Source organism: Cherax quadricarinatus, chromosome 24 (genome assembly GCF_038502225.1).
Source record: "Cherax quadricarinatus isolate ZL_2023a chromosome 24, ASM3850222v1, whole genome shotgun sequence".
NCBI lineage: Eukaryota > Metazoa > Arthropoda > Malacostraca > Decapoda > Parastacidae > Cherax > Cherax quadricarinatus.
The window spans coordinates 40136922-40155992 of NC_091315.1; the positions used below are offsets into that span (position 1 = coordinate 40136922).

Sequence of the window (19071 nt, forward strand, 5' to 3'; positions counted from 1 at the left end):
TAGTACGGCTTACACACCAGGGTTATTGACGTACTAGTATGCCTAAATACTAGCGCCCTCAAATCTAGTGAGAGAAAGCTGGTAGGACTACATATGAAAGAATGGGTCTATGTGGGCAGTGTGCACAGTACAAAAAAAAATCCTTCAGCACACAGTGCATAATGAGAAAAAAAAAACTCCGATCGTGTTTTTGGTTTAAAACAGCGACTTTGTATTGTATTTTCATATGGTATTTATGGTTGTATTTTAGTTTTCCTGGTCTCATTTTATAGAATGGAAGACATATTACAGAAATTGAGATGATTTTGATTGGTTTCACAATGAAAAGTACCTTGATATTGAGCTCAAAGTAGCAGAAATGTTCAATTTTTACCAAAGTTCAAAAGTAAACAAATCATGCCAAGCATCCAATACACGTCAACTGGTGAGTCTAATATTCTTTCACAAGTGTGCTGATATTATTTATACCATTTCTACCCTAATGCAGTAGTCTGCATAACAGTAAATCTTCTATTTTTTGAGAATAAAAATTCAAAGTGGAAAGCAAAAAGAGATGTAAGAGGGGCATGGGGAGGTGACTAATGAACAGAGAAAATGTTATTTTAGTGCCAGGAATGGCTGTCTTGTTTATTCTGGACCCTATTTGGAAATTGGCATCTTTTGAAATTTGTGTGAAATTGGCAAAATTGCCAATTTCTGACCACTTTATTGGATAGTTGAAATCGGTAAATGGGTGGTTTCTTGTACTCATTCGATAGAAAAGATGGAGTCCTAGCGAAATAGATATGATTTTTGTCGACTAGTACACAGGAATTGGTCGAAAATAGGGCTCTAAGTGGGCGAAATCGCTGATGCGTAAACATCGTCAAGACCACTAACTTCGCGAGAGCATAATTCCATAAGTTTTCCATCAAATTTCATACTTTTGGTGTCATTATGATCAAGAAAAGATTCTCTCTCATTTCATAAGAAAAAATAATTATCCAAAAAATTTTCGACCCTGAGAACGAGTTTAGGAGAGGGCCTCTCGACCCTGAAAGGCTTAACACAGTTAAGGTACAAACAGATGTCTTCTTCAAGGGGCCAGGCCGAAGTTTGGCAGATAGCAGATAGTACCGCGACACCGCCACCAGCCTTGAAACACTGCACCCAGTTCCTCACTGAACACACACACCAACACTCTCCACATTTTCACCTGGTGCCCAGCTTTGTGAAGCCCTATGATAAGAGCTATAGTTTCAGGTGTTAAAGACTTCTTTTTACCCATAATCAAACATGCATAGCCCCAAAACAAAAGATGAGTGGATGAGAGAAAAAATTGCAACACTTCCTCTCACCACGGCAGCCACGTGAGCACTGACGAGCCACTGTGGAGTGTGGGGGCAGGCCATGACATCATGCTAATGGCTGCTACCCAGCATAATGTACTGATGAAAAAAGTCCCCCCTGTATGGTAGGCCTTTGTTTTTTGTCATGGCATTATGCCAGAGCACTCACTCGGCAAAATGCCACGACGAACACTATATATACACACCCTTCTGGGTTTCCTTCTATTTTTCTTACTAATTCTTGTTCTTGTTTATTTCCACTTATCTCCATGGGAAAGTGGAACAAAATTCTTCCTCTAAGCCATGCGCATCGTAAGAAGCAACTAAAATGCCAGGAGAAAGCGGCTAGCAACCCCTTCTCCTGTACCTAATACTAACTGTAAAAGGAGAAACTTTCATTTTTCCTTTTGGGCCACCCTGCCTCAGAGGGATACGCCGGTGCACTGAAAGATATGCATATTTGTTTTTAACACACTGGCCATCTCCCACTGAGATAGGGTGACCTGAAAAAGAAATGCTTTCACCATTAATCACTCCATAACTGTCTTTAAAATAGTTTAAATGAAACTAAGAAAAAAAATTGCTAACTAATAAAATAGTTAACAGTAGTAATGTATTGCAATGCTGTATGTGCTAAAAATGTTACAAAAAATAAATGATACTGCAATTTATATAAGAATACAATTTTTATTTTAAAGCAGGCCATCCCCACCAAGGTAGGGTGACCAGAAAAAGAAAACAATTTTACTTTGACTCATTCGATAACTGGCCTGCCAGAATGGCACTATCATCATACTATATTGAATGGAATACCTCAAGAAGAAACTGAATTAAAAAAAAATAATAATAAAAGTACCAACTTACAAATTGATGCTAGAACCCACACCTGAGAAAGCATGTTAATAAACTGGAGAAAGTGAAGAAGTGAGCAACAAGGCTTATTCTTAAGTTAAAGGGCATGAGCTATGAAGAGAGGCTAATGGAAATGAATTTCAAGTCATTGAAGAATAGAAGAACCAAGTAAGATACAAAATACCCGAGGGAAATTGACAGGTTAGATAGGCACAGGCAAGAAATGGAAACTCATGGTTACAGTTCAAAGTTAAATACACAGATGAACCACAGGGATGTCAGGAAGTATTTCTTGAGTTTCAGGGTGGTCAGTAAGTGGAATGATCTCAGTCAAGTGGTGGAGGCCAACTCCATACATAGCTGTAAGAGCAGGTATGATAAGAAAAACAAGACTAGGAGAGAGTGATTCATGTAAGCAATAAGTTGAAAGGCAAGGCCAAGAGCAAAGTCTCAATTCGTGCAGCCACACACAGGCGAGTACATAAAACTGGGGTACTTTGGAAAGCACTAGCACAATTTTTTTCAGAACAGTGTATAATAAATTATGTAATAATGGGACATTCAGAAGCAATCCCAGACTTTTAAATTAGGCACATTAAGCAACTTTAAAATTATTCCCATGAGACCCATCATATCTAATCAGAATCATTCTCCTTCATAGTAGTTAGATAATTGCATTCTCTCTCCCATTTTTGAGTAAAATATCAAACACATCCATTCATAAGATTTCATCAACAAAATATAGCACCTCCATCTATATAAGAAGAACGTTAAGCCATAATGTTAACTCACTTTTTACCAAAGTTCCTGTCAACAAAACTATTCTAATTTGTAGACTTAAAAACTGGTGCAATTCTAGAATATCATACTACTACCAGCACAGAAAATCATTGCAATAAACAAGCTATGCAGTTCTACCAATGAGAAACACTATACTTTCTCCATAGAACAAGGTATAGTATGGGAGGTCTATGTGCCAATTCTCTTGTGTATTATCTTGAGGCAATCACAGTTTTCCTGGTGATACAACCACTAATTTTTTTCTTTTGGCAATGAAATTTTTTCCTAGGAAGTGAATGCGCATTTATAACATTATACCAGGAGGTTTGACATACAACAGCTCTCCCAAAAGCCATTAGGTTGTACAGTAGTGTGAAAATTAATTAGGACAGGAGTAAATTTTGTGAATATCTAATGTGAGTTAGTCTCTAGCTTAATTAAAGTATTTTGGGTTCTTTTCTTTTCAGAAGAGTTTGCTGTCAACTTTTGGCAATCATTCAGCTGTAGTGTTACCCTGCGATTCTCATCAGTGCTACAAGAGAAATTGCAAGAACTGTCTTACAATGTTCTGTAAGACAATTCTTGCAAGCATGCTTCATGAATGAATGTGGTTTCACCAAATTCTCCCCTTCATTCATGATTACTGCTAAAATTCATGATGGATGTTACACCTAGGAAGCGTGCAAGTGTTTTAGCTTTGAGAAAACGTGCTGATCTGAGTATCAGACAGATCGATGAAAATTTAAGCTGAAGAGAGCTAACGATACTGGTGATTGTGGAGCACTGTGTCGAGGAATATGTGGAAGAAAATGTAAGACAACACCTAACAACAACAAGTTTATCATAAGAAATAGTGTGAAGGATCAACGAAAACCAGCAAAGATCTACAGAGAGATTTGGCTTCAGCAGGTGTAAATGTTGATTCTTAAACTGTTCAATGAGTACTCCTTGAAGTTGACAGAACTGCCAGAAAGCTGGTAAACAAACAATAATGGATTTCTGCTATGAAGAGAAAATGGCTGTGGTGGGCATTCGATCATAAGGGACACATGACAGATGGAGAAAAGTTTATTTTCAGATGAGGCGCATTTTGAAGGACATGGGTACATATCAGTGGTAGTGAGACGGAGCAAAGGCAAACCTTTTTAGAATGGGTGCATTTAACAAGCACTAAAAACACTCACCCAACTCAGCATGTCTCAATTTTATTTTTTGCCAGGTCTGAGCCCTCACAATGAATCTTAGCCTAGTGCCAATGTATCACAGTCCAAATCACATCTGTAATTCACTAGAAGTTAGAGGCAATATCCCAGACCAAATTATGATAGGAAAATCTTCCCTTTGTTTGGAAAAAAAAAAAAAACTCAAGCTACCCAAACCCCACAACTATAGTAAGGTGATCAAACTTAGTAGAGTGGGGAAGAGGGTTCACAAAGATCAGCATTAGGACCAATACTGTTTCTGAACACAAGAATGAAGGAACACTTCAGCAGGCCTACTGGCCCATGAGAGGCAAGCCCCATTTGCCTACTGGCTTATGCCACTGACCCAATCTAGTCAGGTCTAGGACATATCCAATTAAGGAAGGAGCACGGTGTAAGACCCACCAGCATAGCTAGCCAAGTCCAACTCACATCAACTCATGTATTTATCTAACCTATTTTTAAAACTACAAAACGTTTAGCTTCTATGATGGTACTTGGGAGTTTGTTCCACTCATCCACAACTCTATTACCAAACCAGTGCTTTCCTATATCATTCTTGAAACTGAATTTTTCCAACTTGAAACCACTGCTGCGAGTCCTGTCTTGTCTAGATATTTTAAACATGCTATTTACGTCCCCTTTATTTATTCGTTTTCCATTTATACACCTTATATACCTTATATAACCATATAAAATCCATTTGTGCATTTTTTTTAACAAGTCGGCCGTCTCTCACCGAGGCAGAGTGACCCAAAAAGAAAATACTTTCATTATCATTCAACACTTTCACCTCACTCGCACATAATTACTGTTTTTGCAGAGGTGCTCAGAACACAGCAGTTTAGAAGCATATACGTATAAAGATACACAACTTATCCCTCCAAACCGCCAATATCACAAACCCCTCCTTTAGAGTGCAGACATTGTACTTCCCATTTCCAGGACTCAAGTCCGGCTATATAAAAATAACTGGTTTCCCTGATTTTTTTTTTTTTTTCAACAAGTCGGCCGTCTCCCACCGAGGCAGGGTGACCCAAAAAAAAGAAAGAAAATCCCCAAAAAGAAAATACTTTCATCATCATTCAACACTTTCACCACACTCGCACATTATCACTGTTTTTGCAGAGGTGCTCAGAATACAACAGTCTAGAAGCATACACATATAAAGATACACAACATATCCCTCCAAACTGCCAATATCCCAAACCCCTCCTTTAAAGTGCAGGCATTGTACTTCCCATTTCCAGGACTCAAGTCCGACTATATGAAAATAACCGGTTTCCCTGAATCCCTTCACTAAATATTACCCTGCTCACACTCCAACAGATCGTCAGGTCCCAAGTGCCATTCGTCTCCATTCACTCCTATCTAACACGCTCACGCACGCTTGCTGGAAGTCCAAGCCCCTTGCCCACAAAACCTCCTTTACCCCCTCTCTCCAACCCTTTCGAGGACGACCCCTACCCCGCCTTCCTTCCCCTATAGATTTATATGCTTTCCATGTCATTCTACTTTGATCCATTCTCTCTAAATGACCAAACCACCTCAACAACCCCTCTTCTGCCCTCTGACCAATACTTTTATTAACTCCACACCTCCTAATTTCCACACTCCGAATTTTCTGCATAATATTTACACCACACACCGCCCCCAAACAGGACATCTCCACTGCCTCCAACCGTCTCCTCGCTGCTGCATTTACCACCCAAGCTTCACACCCATATAAGAGTGTTGGTACTACTATACTTTCATACATTCCCTTCTTTGCCTCCATAGATAACGTTTTTTGACTCCACATATACCTCAACGCACCACTCACCTTTTTTCCCTCATCAATTCTATGATTAACCTCATCCTTCATAAATCCATCCGCCGACATGTCAACTCCCAAGTATCTGAAAACATTCACTTCTTCCATACTCCTCCTCCCCAATTTGATATTCAATTTTTCCTTATCTAAATCATTTGACACCCTCATCACCTTACTCTTTTCTATGTTCACTTTCAACTTTCTACCTTTACACACATTCCCAAACTCATCCACTAACCTTTGCAATTTTTCTTTAGAATCTCCCATAAGCACAGTATCATCAGCAAAAATAACTGTGTCAATTCCCATTTTGAATTTGATTCCCCATAATTTAATCCCACCCCTCTCCCAAACACCCTAGCATTTACTTCCTTTACAACCCCATCTATAAATATATTAAACAACCATGGTGACATTACACATCCCTGTCTAAGACCTACTTTTACCGGGAAGTAGTCTCCCTCTCTTCTACACACCCTAACCTGAGCCTCACTATCCTCATAAAAACTCTTTACAGCATTTAATAACTTACCACCTATTCCATATACTTGCAACATCTGCCACATTGCTCCTCTATCCACTCTATCATATGCCTTTTCTAAATCCATAAATGCAATAAAAACTTCCCTATCTTTATCTAAATATTGTTCATATATATGCTTCAATGTAAACACCTGATCTACACATCCCCTACCCACTCTGAAACCTCCTTGCTCATCTGCAATCCTACATTCTGTCTTACCTCTAATTCTTTCAATTATAACCCTACCGTACACTTTTCCTGGTATACTCAGTAAGCTTATTCCTCTATAATTTTTACAGTCTCTTTTGTCCCCTTTCCCTTTATATAAAGGGACTATACATGCTCTCTGCCAATCCCTAGGTACCTTCCCCTCTTTCATACATTTATTAAACAAAAGTACCAACCACTCCAACACAATATCCCCCCCTGCTTTTAATATTTCTGTCATGATCCCATCAGTTCCAGCTGCTTTACCCCCTTTCATTTTACGTAATGCCTCACGTACCTCCCCCACACTTACATTCTGCTCTTCTTCACTCCTAAAAGATGGTATACCTCCCTGACCAGTGCATGAAATTACTGCCTCTGTTTCTTCCTTAACATTTAAAAGTTCCTCAAAATATTCTCGCCATCTACCCAATACCTCCATCTCCCCATCTACTAACTCCCCTACTCTGTTTTTAACTGACAAATCCATATTTTCCCTAGGCTTTCTTAACTTGTTTAACTCACTCCAAAATTTTTTCTTATTTTCATTAAAATTTCTTGACAGTGCCTCTCCCACTCTATCATCTGCTCTCCTTTTGCACTCTCTCACCACTCTCTTTACCTTTCTTTTACTCTCCATGTACTCTGCTCTTCTTATAACACTTCTGCTTTGTAAAACCCTCTCATAAGCTACCTTTTTCTCTTTTATCACACCCTTTACTTCATCATTCCACCAATCACTCCTCTTTCCTCCTGCCCCCACCCTCCTATAACCACAAACTTCTGCCCCACATTCTAATACTGCATTTTTAAAACTATTCCAACCCTCTTCAACCCCCCCACTACTCATCTTTGCACTAGCCCACCTTTCTGCCAATAGTCGCTTATATCTCACCCGAACTTCCTCCTCCCTTAGTTTATACACTTTCACCTCCCTCTTACTTGTTGTTGCCACCTTCCTCTTTTCCCATCTACCTCTTACTCTAACTGTAGCTACAACTAAATAATGATCCGATATATCAGTTGCCCCTCTATAAACATGTACATCCTGGAGCCTACCCATCAACCTTTTATCCACCAATACATAATCTAATAAACTACTTTCATTACGTGCTACATCATACCTTGTATATTTATTTATCCTCTTTTTCATAAAATATGTATTACTTATTACCAAATTTCTTTCTACACATAGCTCAATTAAAGGCTCCCCATTTACATTTACCCCTGGCACCCCAAATTTACCTACTACTCCCTCCATAACATTTTTACCCACTTTAGCATTGAAATCCCCAACCACCATTACTCTCACACTTGATTCAAAACTCCCCACGCATTCACTCAACATTTCCCAAAATCTCTCTCTCTCCTCTACACATCTCTCTTCTCCAGGTGCATACACGCTTATTATAACCCACTTTTCACATCCAATCTTTATTTTACTCCACATAATCCTTGAATTAATACATTTATAGTCCCTCTTTTCCTGCCATAGCTTATCCTTCAACATTATTGCTACTCCTTCTTTAGCTCTAACTCTATTTGAAACCCCTGACCTAATCCCATTTATTCCTCTCCACTGAAACTCTCCCACCCCCTTCAGCTTTGTTTCACTTAAAGCCAGGACATCCAGCTTCTTCTCATTCATAACATCCACAATCATCTCTTTCTTATCATCTGCACAACATCCACGCACATTCAGACTTCCCACTTTGACAATTTTCTTCTTCTTATTCTTTTTAGTAATCTTTACAGGAAAAGGGGTTACTAGCCCATTGTTCCCTGCATTTTAGTTGACCTTTACAACACGCATGGCTTACGGAGGAAAGGTTCTTATTCCACTTCCCCATGGATATAAAAAGAAAAATTAATAAGACCAAGAACTATTAAGATAAAATCAAAGAAAACTCAGATGAGTGTGTATAAATAAATGTGTACATGTATGTGTAGTGTTACCTAAGTGTAAGTAGAAGTAGCAAGACATGCCTGTAATCTTGCATATTTATGAGACAGACAAAAGACATCAGCAATCCTACCATCATGTAAAACAATCACAGGCTTTCGTTTTACACTCACTTGGCAGGACGGTAGTACCTCCCTGGGTGGTTGCTGTCTACCAACCTACTACCCTGCTCACACTCCAACAGATCGTCAGGTCCCAAATACCATTCGTCTCCCTTCACTCCTATCAAACACGCAAACGCACGCCTGCTGGAGTCCAAGCCCCTCGCCCACAAAACCTCCCTCACCCCTTCCTTCCAACCTTTTCGAGGATGACCCCTACCCCGCCTTCCTTCCCCTACAGATTTAAACGCTCTCCATGTCATTCTACTTTGATCCATTCTCCAACTGCCTCCTCGCTGCAGCATTTACAACCCAAGCTTCACACCCATATAAGAGTGTTGGTATTACTATACTTTCATACATTCCCTTTTTTGCCTCCATAGATAACGTTTTCTGTCTCCACATATACCTCAATGCACCACTCACCTTTTTTTCAGTCATCAATTCTATGATTAACCTCATCCTTCATAAATCCATCCGCCGACACGTCAACTCCTAAGTATCTGAAAACATTCACTTCTTCCATTCTCCTCCTCCCCAATTTGATATCCAATTTTTCTTTATCTAAATCATTTGATACTCTCATCACCTTACTCTTTTCTATGTTCACTTTCAACTTTCTACCTTCACACACACTCCCAAACTCGTCCACTTACCTTTGCAACTTTTCTTTAGAATCTCCTATAAGCACAGTATCATCAGCAAAAAGCAGCTGTGTCAATTCACATTTTATATTTGATTCCCCATAATTTAATCCCATTCCTCTCCCGAACACCCTAGCACTTACTTCTTTTACAACCCCATCTATAAATATATTAAATAACCATGGTGACATTACACATCCCTATCTAAGACCTTCTTTTACTGGGAAGTAGTCTCCCTCTCTTCTACACACCCTAATCTGAGCCTCATTATCCTCATAAAAACTCTTTACAGCATTTAGTAACTTACAACCTATTCCATATACTTGCAACATCTGTCACATTGCTCCCCTATCCACTCTGTCATATGCCTTTTCTAAATCCATAAATGCAATAAAACTTCCCTACCCTTATCAAAATACTGTTCACATATATGCTTCAATGTAAACACTTGATCTACACATCCCCTACCCACTCTAAAACCTCCTTGCTCATCTGCAATCCTACATTCTGTCTTACCTCTAATTCTTTCCTGGTATACTCAGTAAACTTATTCCTCTACAATTTTTACAATCTCTTTTGTCCCCCTTCCCTTGATATAAAGGTACTATACATACTCTCTGCCAATCTCTAGGTACCTCCCCCTCTTTATTAAACAAAAATACCAATCACTCCAACACTACATCCCCCCCTGCTTTTAACATTTCTGTCATGATCCCGTCAGTTCCAGCTGCTTTACCCCCTTTCATTCTACATAATGCCTCATGCACCTCCCCCACACTCGCATCCTGTTCTTCACTCCTAAAAGATGGTATACCTCCCTGGCCAGCGCATGAAATTACCGCCTCCCTTTCTTCGTCGACATTTAAAAGTTCCTCAAAATATTCTCGCCATCTACTCAAAACCTCCATCTCTCCATCTACTAACTCCCCTACTCTGTTTTTAACTGAAAAATCCATTCGTTCCCTAGGCTTTCTCAACTTGTTTAACTCACTCCAAATTTTTTTCTTATTTTCATTAAAATTTCTTGACAGTGCCTCTCCCACACTATCATCTGCTCTCCTTTTGCACTCTCACCACTCTTCACCTTTCTTTTACTCTCCATATACTCTACTTTTCTTATAATACTTCTGCTTTGTAAAAACCTCTCGTAAGTTAATTTTTTCTTTTATCACACCCTTTACTTCATCATTCCACCAATCACTCCTCTTTCCTCCTGCACCCACCCTCCTATAACCACAAACTTCTGCCCCACATTCTAATACTGCATTTTTAAAACGATTCCAACCCTCTTCAACCCCCCCCCACTGCTCATACTTGCACCAGCCCACCTTTCTGCCAATAGTTGCTTATATCTCACCCTAAGTTCCTCCTCCCTTAGTTTATACACTTTCACCTCCCTCTTACTTTTTGTTGCCATTTTCCTTTTTTCCCATCTACCTCTTACTCTAACTGTAGCTACAACTAAACAATGATCCGATATATCAGTTGCCCCTCTATAAACGTGTACATCCTGGAGCCTACCAATCAACCTTTTATCCACCACTATATAATCTAACAAACTACTTTCATTACGTGCTATATCATACCTTGTACATAGCTTACTAAAAAGAAAAAGAAGAAAACCGCCAAAGTCAGATGTTTGAATGTGCATGGATGTTGTGCGAATGATAAGAAAGAGATGATTGAGGATGTTATGAATGAGAAGAAGCTGAATGTCCTGGCTTTAACCCTTAAACTTTCCAAACGTAGATCTACGTTTGCTTGCGTAGCACTCCGAATGTGGATCTACTTTTTTTTTTTTTACATCCTTTCTTATGTAGAAAATCAAGGGCGGAGTGCTACATGCACAACCGTCGATCCATGTTTGGACACTTAAAGGGTTAAGTGAAACAACGCTGAAGGGGGTGAGAGTGTTTCAGTAGGGAGAAATAAATGGAATTAGGTCAGAGGTTTCAAATTGAGTTAGAGCTAAAGGAGTAGCAATAATGTTGAATCATAGGTTAGGTTGGAAAAGAAGGAATATAAATGTATAAATTCAAAGATTATGTGGTGTAAAATAAGGGTTGGATTTGAAAAGTGGGTTTTAGTAAGTGTTTATGCACCTGGAGAAGAGAGAAGTGTAGAGGAGAGAGAAAGATTTTGAGAAATGTTGAGTGAGTGCATGGGGAGTTTTGAATCAAGTGAGAGAGTACTTGTGGTTCGGGATCTCAATGCTAAAGTGGACAAAAACGTTGTGGAGGGACTAGTAGGAAAATTTAGGGTGCCAAGGGTAAATGAAAATGGGGAACCTTTAATTGAGCTCTGTGTAGAAAGAGGTTTGGTAATAGGTAATAAATATTTTATGAAAAAGAGGATAAATAAGTATACAAGGTATGATATAGCACATAATGAAAGTAGTTTGATAGATTATGCATTGTTGGATAAAAGGTTGATGGAAAGGCTTCATGACGTACATGTTTAAAGAGAGGCAACAGATATACTGGATCATTATTTAGTTGTAGCTACAGTTAGAGTAAGAGGTAGATGGGACAAAAGGAAAATGGCAACAGCAAGTAAGAGAGAGGTGAAAGTGTATAAACTAAGGGAGGAGGAAGTTAGGGTGAGATATTAGCAACTACTGGCAGAAAGGTGGGCTAATGCAAGTATGAATAGTGGGGAGGGGGAGGGGTTGAAGAGGGTTGGGATAGTTTTAAAAATGCAGTATTAGAATGTGGGGGCAGAAGTTTGTGGCTATAGGAGGGTGGGTGCAGGAGGAAAGAGTGACTGGTGAAATGATGAAGTAAAGGGTATGATAAGAGAGAAAAAGGGAGCTTATGCGAGGTTTTTACAAAGCAGACAAGTTGTAAGAAGAGCTGAGTGTATGGAGAGTAAAAGAAAGGTGAAGAGAGTGGTGCGAGTGTATAAAAGGAGAGCAGATGAAAGAATGGGAGAGGCAGTGTCAAGAAATTTTGACGAAAATAAGAAAAAATTTTGGAGTGAGATAAACACGTTAAGAAAGCATAAGTAATGAATCGATTTGTCAGTTAAAAACAAAGTAGGGGAGTTAGTAGAGGGAGAGCTGGAGGTATTGGGTAGATGGCGGGAACATTTTGAGGAACTTTTAAATGTCGATGATGAAAGGGAGGCGGTAATTTCATGCACTGGTATCTGTTAGGAGGGAAAAAGCACAGGATATGAGTGTGGGGGAGGTGCGCGAGTCATTACATAGAACGAAAGGGGTTAAAGCAGCTGGAACTGACTGGAGCATGACAGAAATGTTAAAAGCAGGGGAGATATTGTGTTGGTGATGTTGGTATTTTTTTACATGGGTGTGTAGAAGAGAGGAAGACTACTTCCCAGTAAAAGTAGGTCTTAGACAGGGATGTGTAATGTCACCATGGTTGTTTAATATATTTATAGATGGGGTTGCTGATGATACTGTGCTTATGGGCGATTCTAAAGAGAAATTGCAGAGTTTAGTGGACGAATTTGGGAGGGTGTGTAAAGGTACAAAGTTGAAGGTGAACATGGATAAGAGTAAGGTGAAGAGGGTATCAAACGATTTAGATAAAGAAAAATTAGATATCACATTGGAGAGAGGGAGTATGGAAGTAGTGAATGTTTTCAGATATTTGGGAATTGACTTGTCAGCAGATGGGTTTATGAAGGATGAGGTTAATCATAGAACTGATGAAGAAATAAAAGCAAGTGGTGCGTGGAGGTATTTGTGGGGACAAAAAATGTTATCTATGGAGGCAAAGAAGGGAATGTATGATAGTGGTACCAATACTCTTATATGGGTGTGAAGCTTGGGTTGTAAATGCTGCAGCGAGGAGGCGGTTGGAGGCAGTGGAGATGTCCTGTCTAAGGGCAATGTGTGGCGTAAATATTATGCAGAGTATTCAGAGTGTGGAAATTAGCAGGTTAATTAAAGTATTAGTCAGAGGGCTGAAGAGGGGTTGTTGAGGTGGTATGGTCATTTAGAGAGAATGGATGAAAGAATGACTTGGAGAGCATATAAATCTGTAGAGGAAGGAAGGAAGGTGGGGTAGGAATCATCCTCGAAAAGGTTGGAGGGAGTGGGTAAAGGAAGTTTTGTGGGTGAAGGGCTTGGGCTTCCAGCAAGTGTTTGTGAGCGTATTAGATAGGAGTGAATGGAGACCAATGGTTTATGGGATATGATGAGCTGTTGGAGTGTGAGCAGGGTAATATTTAGTGAAGGGATTCAGGGAAACTGGTCATGTTTATATAGCTGGACTTGAGTACCAGAAATGGGAAGTACAATGCTTGCACTTTAAAGGAGGGGTTTGGGATATTGGCAGTTTGGAGGGGTACATTATTATATCTTTATATATGCTTTTAAACTATTGTATCTAGGTACCTCTGCAAAGACAGTGATTATGTGTGTCAGGTGAAAGTGTTGGATGATGATGAAAATATTTTCCTTTTGGAGATTTTCTTTCTGTTTGGGTCACCCTGCCTCAGTGGGAGACTGCCGACTTGTTGAAAATAAAAAAAAATCATATCCCGATTCTATTCCTTTTCGGAGCTTGCAGATTCAGGGCCCTCAGTCTATCCTCATAGGGAAGATTTCTGATACACAGGATCAAGTTTGTCATCCTCCTCTTTATGCTTCCCAGTGCATTTATATCCATTCTGTAATACGGTGACCAGAGCTGTGCAGCAAAATCTAAATGAGGCCTTTCCAAAAATAGAGAGTCAGTGAGTCAGACATATCCCTGGTTGCTCAAGATATAAAACTAACAAGAATAAAAACAGTTGATAGGAAAAGTATCCATGGGGAAGTGGAACAGAATTCTTCCTCAGCATGCCATGCATGTCGTAAAAGGCGACTAAAATGCCGGGAGCAAGGGACTAGTAACTCCTTCTCCTGTATATATTACTAAATTTAAAAAGAGAAACTTTCGTTTTTCTTTTTGGGCCACCCTGCCTCGGTGGGATACGGCTGGTTTGTTGAAAGAAAGAAAGATAGGAAAAGTCTGCGAATGGTCCTGGACAAATTGCAGGACTAGTCAAGTAAGTGGCTGCTTCAATTCAACCACAGAAAATGCAAGGTTATGAAGTTTGGGGAAGGAGCAAAAGACCTAGCGGAAAGCACAGATCCTAGAATGTCACCAGAGGCTCACACCAATCGAAAAACCTCTTATAGTCCATGCCCATCTGGCAAATCTAATAATAGCCTTCAGGAATCTCAATAAAGTTATTCCAGGCCCTTTATATAATATACATCAAGCTCATCTTAGAGTATGCAGTACCAATATGGAACCTGCACCTTAGAAAGCTTTTGAAGATAATGGAGGAAATGTGAAGGAATGCAGAGACTAGTTCCACAACAAAGCGTTACGAGTTACAAAGAAAGGCTAGTGAAACTCATTTTAACACTAGAGGACAAAAAAATCTGACAAGATATAAGTAACATCCAAAATAACCAAGACAAACTGATAGGGTAGACAGGGACAAGCTGCTTGAGAGGGAAAAAACAAGTACTCGAGAACACAACTGAAAGTTAAATACACAGATAAGCTTCAGGGTTGTCAGAAAGTATTTCTTCAGTCTCAGGATACTTGAGAAATGGAATGATGAAGAAGTGATGAAGGCAAGTTCTTCACATAGTTTTAAAAGTAGGTACAATAATGTCAATGAGACAAGTAAGGGGTGAATCTGGAGAGTGGCAAGTTGAGAGGTTAGGCCAGGAGCTAATAGTCAATCCTAGAACTAAATATGGGCAAAGACCTCATTCAAAGTTTGTCTTAACAGGGAAATTACAATCAGGGGTTAACTTACATTCTTTAAGGTTATTTTGGAGGGGAGTACCAGTAAGCACAATACGTCTACTTGTCTTGATCTGATTGATTGCCTTAGAGAGAGCAGTATTCTCATTCTTCAGTATATGACCTTCATCACAAACCATTATGTCTGGACCTGGGAATTAAAATAATCAAATATAGATATCGAACTAATTACATAAGGGTAGTCAAGGGAGTTACTAGTAACTTATCACATCAAAGAGTATCTCAATAAAATTTTGTATGATCTTTAAAGTCAAGTACCACCCTGTTTGTATATCCTTCACAGCTCCAAAATTCTCAAGCAAAACTTAATTTTACAGATACGTAAATCTCTTGTAATAAAAATTTAAAGGTACTCTTAGTTTACAAGATAGCCAAAATAGAACTTAAGTTATATAATATAGTACTATGCAAGATTAAGAAATCTAAGGCAATTCAAATGAAATACTCTGTGCATCAAAAATAAAGTTTGAATACGTGTCATATATATATACATGCATTATACAAAAAATCAAAATTCATCACACTGTCACAAAAACCTAAGTTGCATGAACTACCAGAGATCTACAGTACACAAACACAAAATAGGACCAATATAATACCAATAGCATATTGGGTACTGTATGAATCAATTTAATATATTCGTGATATACAGAACTGCAGTTAGCAGCATTTGAAACTTGTAGTAAAAAGTAGCAAGCTTTAAATACAAATACTGCAGTTTAATTAAACTAACTTTATAAATGCATAAAACAACCTGGAGCTTTACCTTATTAAAAAGTTTTCTAACTGGTAAATAATTTTGCTACCAACTTTTAAACGTAATAAATACCTACTACCTGTAAGATGAATTTACTTCTACAGCTTATAATTACCAAAAATGAGTACTCAATATTTACTATAATAATTGAACAATTAAAACTAAATATTGCAGATTATGTTTTAAGAAAAATTTTGTATTTTGGTCACAGGAAATAAAATTATATAACAACCTAAACATTCTAAGGTGCATGTTTCCATAAAATGATAACAAACCTGGATTTATTAGTGTTTTTTTGAAGATTTCTTTCATTTTGCCTTTATACCGTTTGGATTTGCAGTTGGAGAGATTTCGGAACATGTCGTAGCCCATAATACATACACCACCTTCCCTCCACCAGTCATCTAGTCGATATGCCCGACCCCATAAATCTTTTGCTCTGGTAAAATAAAAGAAAGTAAATTTAGGAAGTCTTAAATAAGTCACTTTTTTTTTTTTTTAACTTAATAGCTATCTCCCACTAAGGCAAGGTGACTGTGAGAAGAAAGTGCATTCACCAATGTTCACTCAATACCCAGGTTTCCTAATGTGTCATGACACCACAATCAGATTACCCTCCAACTGCAGAATCACTCTCTCTCCATCAGAGAGAAAACACTGCCCTTCTCACCTCCAGGAATTAGGTCCTGCAAACCAGATTCCTTGGATCCCTTCATAAAGTTACAGTGCTTGCACTCCAGCAGCATGACTATTAAAAACCACTTGTCTCTATTCACTTCTAACTAATATGATCGCACAACCTGTTGAATGCTCAAGCCTCTTTTACCTCTGCTCCCTGCAGCCATTCCTGGGATGACTCTTTTTCCTTCTACCTTCCACCTCAGATTTTTACATCCTCTTTTTCAACCAATCCCTGTCCATAATCTGTACAAGCCCAAACTACCTCAATAACCCCTCCTAAACCCTCTGAATTTCAACCTTGATAACTCCACACTGCCTTTTAATTTCTAGGGTACAAATTCTCAGCATATTCACACCACACATTACACTCAAAGATGACATCACTGCTGCCTCCAGCCTTCTTTTCACCACACCATTCAAAATCAGTACCCCACACACCCATTTAAAAGTGTTGGTATCACTATACTCTGGTACATTTGCCCCCCTACCCTTGTTTTTGTCTCCACAGATAAACTTGTGCCAATCCACACCACCCACCTTTTCCTCCCTCATCTATTCTAGGGTTCACTTCATCTTTCACTGACCCGTCTGCAGACATGTCCACTCCTAAATATATCAATACATTCACTTTCTCCATACTCTTTCCCTTTAATCTGATATTCCATCATTGCCTACATTTTCTTGTTACCCTCAACCCTTGACTCTTTTCAATGTTCACTTTTAATTCCCTTCTTTTATATATCCTCCAATATTCATTCACCAAGATTTGTGTGCACTTGCCAATAAGTGGTTCCTGGGCTAGAGTCTCAGCTCCTAGTACTACCTCTTAACTTGCCACTTGCCAGATTTACCCTCTCCTAGCCTCATGGGTTCTATCATACCTATTATAAAAACTACACATCGAATCAACCTCCACATATACACAATATTCGCATGCCTCTGGCAAGACGGTGATAGTGAATGATGGCGAGTTTTTTTTTTTCTCAACATGTTGGCCTTTTACTCAGAGAGGGAGGGTGAAAAAAAAAAAAAAAACACTTTCACCAACATTCAAAACTTTCACCATCATTCATACAATTATTGTCTTTGCAAAGGTGCCCAGACACGACAGTATGGTGAAAATGTTACACGTATTTATTTTTTTGAATACCAAAACTGATGAATTACAATAAAGTAATATTAAATTTGAAAAAAAAAAAAAAAAAAAATCTGGCGCACACTTACGATGCAAGTTCAACAACATCAAATGGCAGCATCTTTCCTTTCAGCCAACTGGTGAATTCATTGACCCAATTGTAAACAGTGTTGACTGGACAGCAGACCATAACTCTCTGAATCTGCCTGCAAGTCTTCTTATTTACTAGCAGTGTGTGCACAAAGGTGATTACCTAACAACAGAAAACAAATAATTCACATAATTAATACATTTAAACTACATAAAAATATAATACATCCTGAAGAGAAGTTGCAATGGTTAGTAGATGAGTTTGGGAGGGTATGCAAATAAAGTTGAAAGTGAACATAAATAAAAGTAAGGTGATGAGGGTATCAACAAGTTAGATAGAAAAATTGGATATTAAACTGGAGGGATGGAGAATGGAAGAAGTTAATGTGGTCAGATATTTGGGAGTAGACTCGTCAGCAAATAGGTTTATGAAGGACGAGGTAAACCATAGAACTGATGAAGACAAAGAACATTATCCATGGAGGCAAAGAAGAGAATGTATAAGAGTTTAGTGGTACCAACACTCTAACAAGGGTTGTGAAGGTTGTAGTAAGGAGGCAGGAGGCAGTGGAGATGTTGTGTCTAAGGGCAATGTCTGCTGTAAATATTATGCAGAGAATTCGTGGTGTGCACATTAGGAGGAGGAGTGGAGTTACTAAAAGTATTATTCAGACAGCTGAGGAGGGATTGTTGAAGAGGATAGGTCATTTAGAGAGGATGGAGCAAAACAAGATGACTTGGGAGGTGAATAAATCTGTAGTGGATGGAAGGACGGGTAGAGGTCATCCTAGGAAATGAGGGAGAGGGTAAAGGGGGGTTAATGTGCAAGGGGCTTGGAAATACAGGAAGCATGTGTGAGAATATCAGATACAAGTGAATGGAGACAAATGATTGAGATATACGTATGTATGGTTGTGTGTGTGTGTGTGTGATGTGATGTGTGTACTCACCTATTTGTACTCACCTATTTGTGGTTGCAGGGGTCGATTCACAGCTCCTGGCCCCGCCTCTTCGCTGATTGCTACTAGGTCCTCTCTCTCCCTGCTCCATGAGCTCTATCATACCTCGCCTTAAAACTATGTATGGTTCCTGCCTCCACTACGTCACTTTCTAGGCTATTCCACGGCCTGACTACTCTATGACTGAAGAAATACTTCCTAACATCCCTTTGATTCATCCGAGTCTTCAACTTCCAATTGTGAC

At 39.0% G+C, this 19071-nt stretch overlaps 1 protein-coding gene across 2 annotated transcripts in view; it reads right to left on the reverse strand.

The window, feature by feature from the left end:
• LOC128690773 (transcriptional regulator ATRX homolog) overlaps positions 1-18031 on the reverse strand; it is a gene marked incomplete at its 5' end in the record, with an annotated part of 99914 nt that extends 81883 nt beyond the window's left edge. For both annotated transcript variants that reach the window (XM_070088395.1, XM_070088393.1), the window contains 3 exon segments: positions 15198-15335; positions 16238-16401; positions 17868-18031. In XM_070088395.1, coding sequence (XP_069944496.1) covers positions 15198-15335; positions 16238-16401; positions 17868-18031 — 466 coding nt within the window.
• Positions 18032-19071: the final 1040 nt, after the last annotated feature.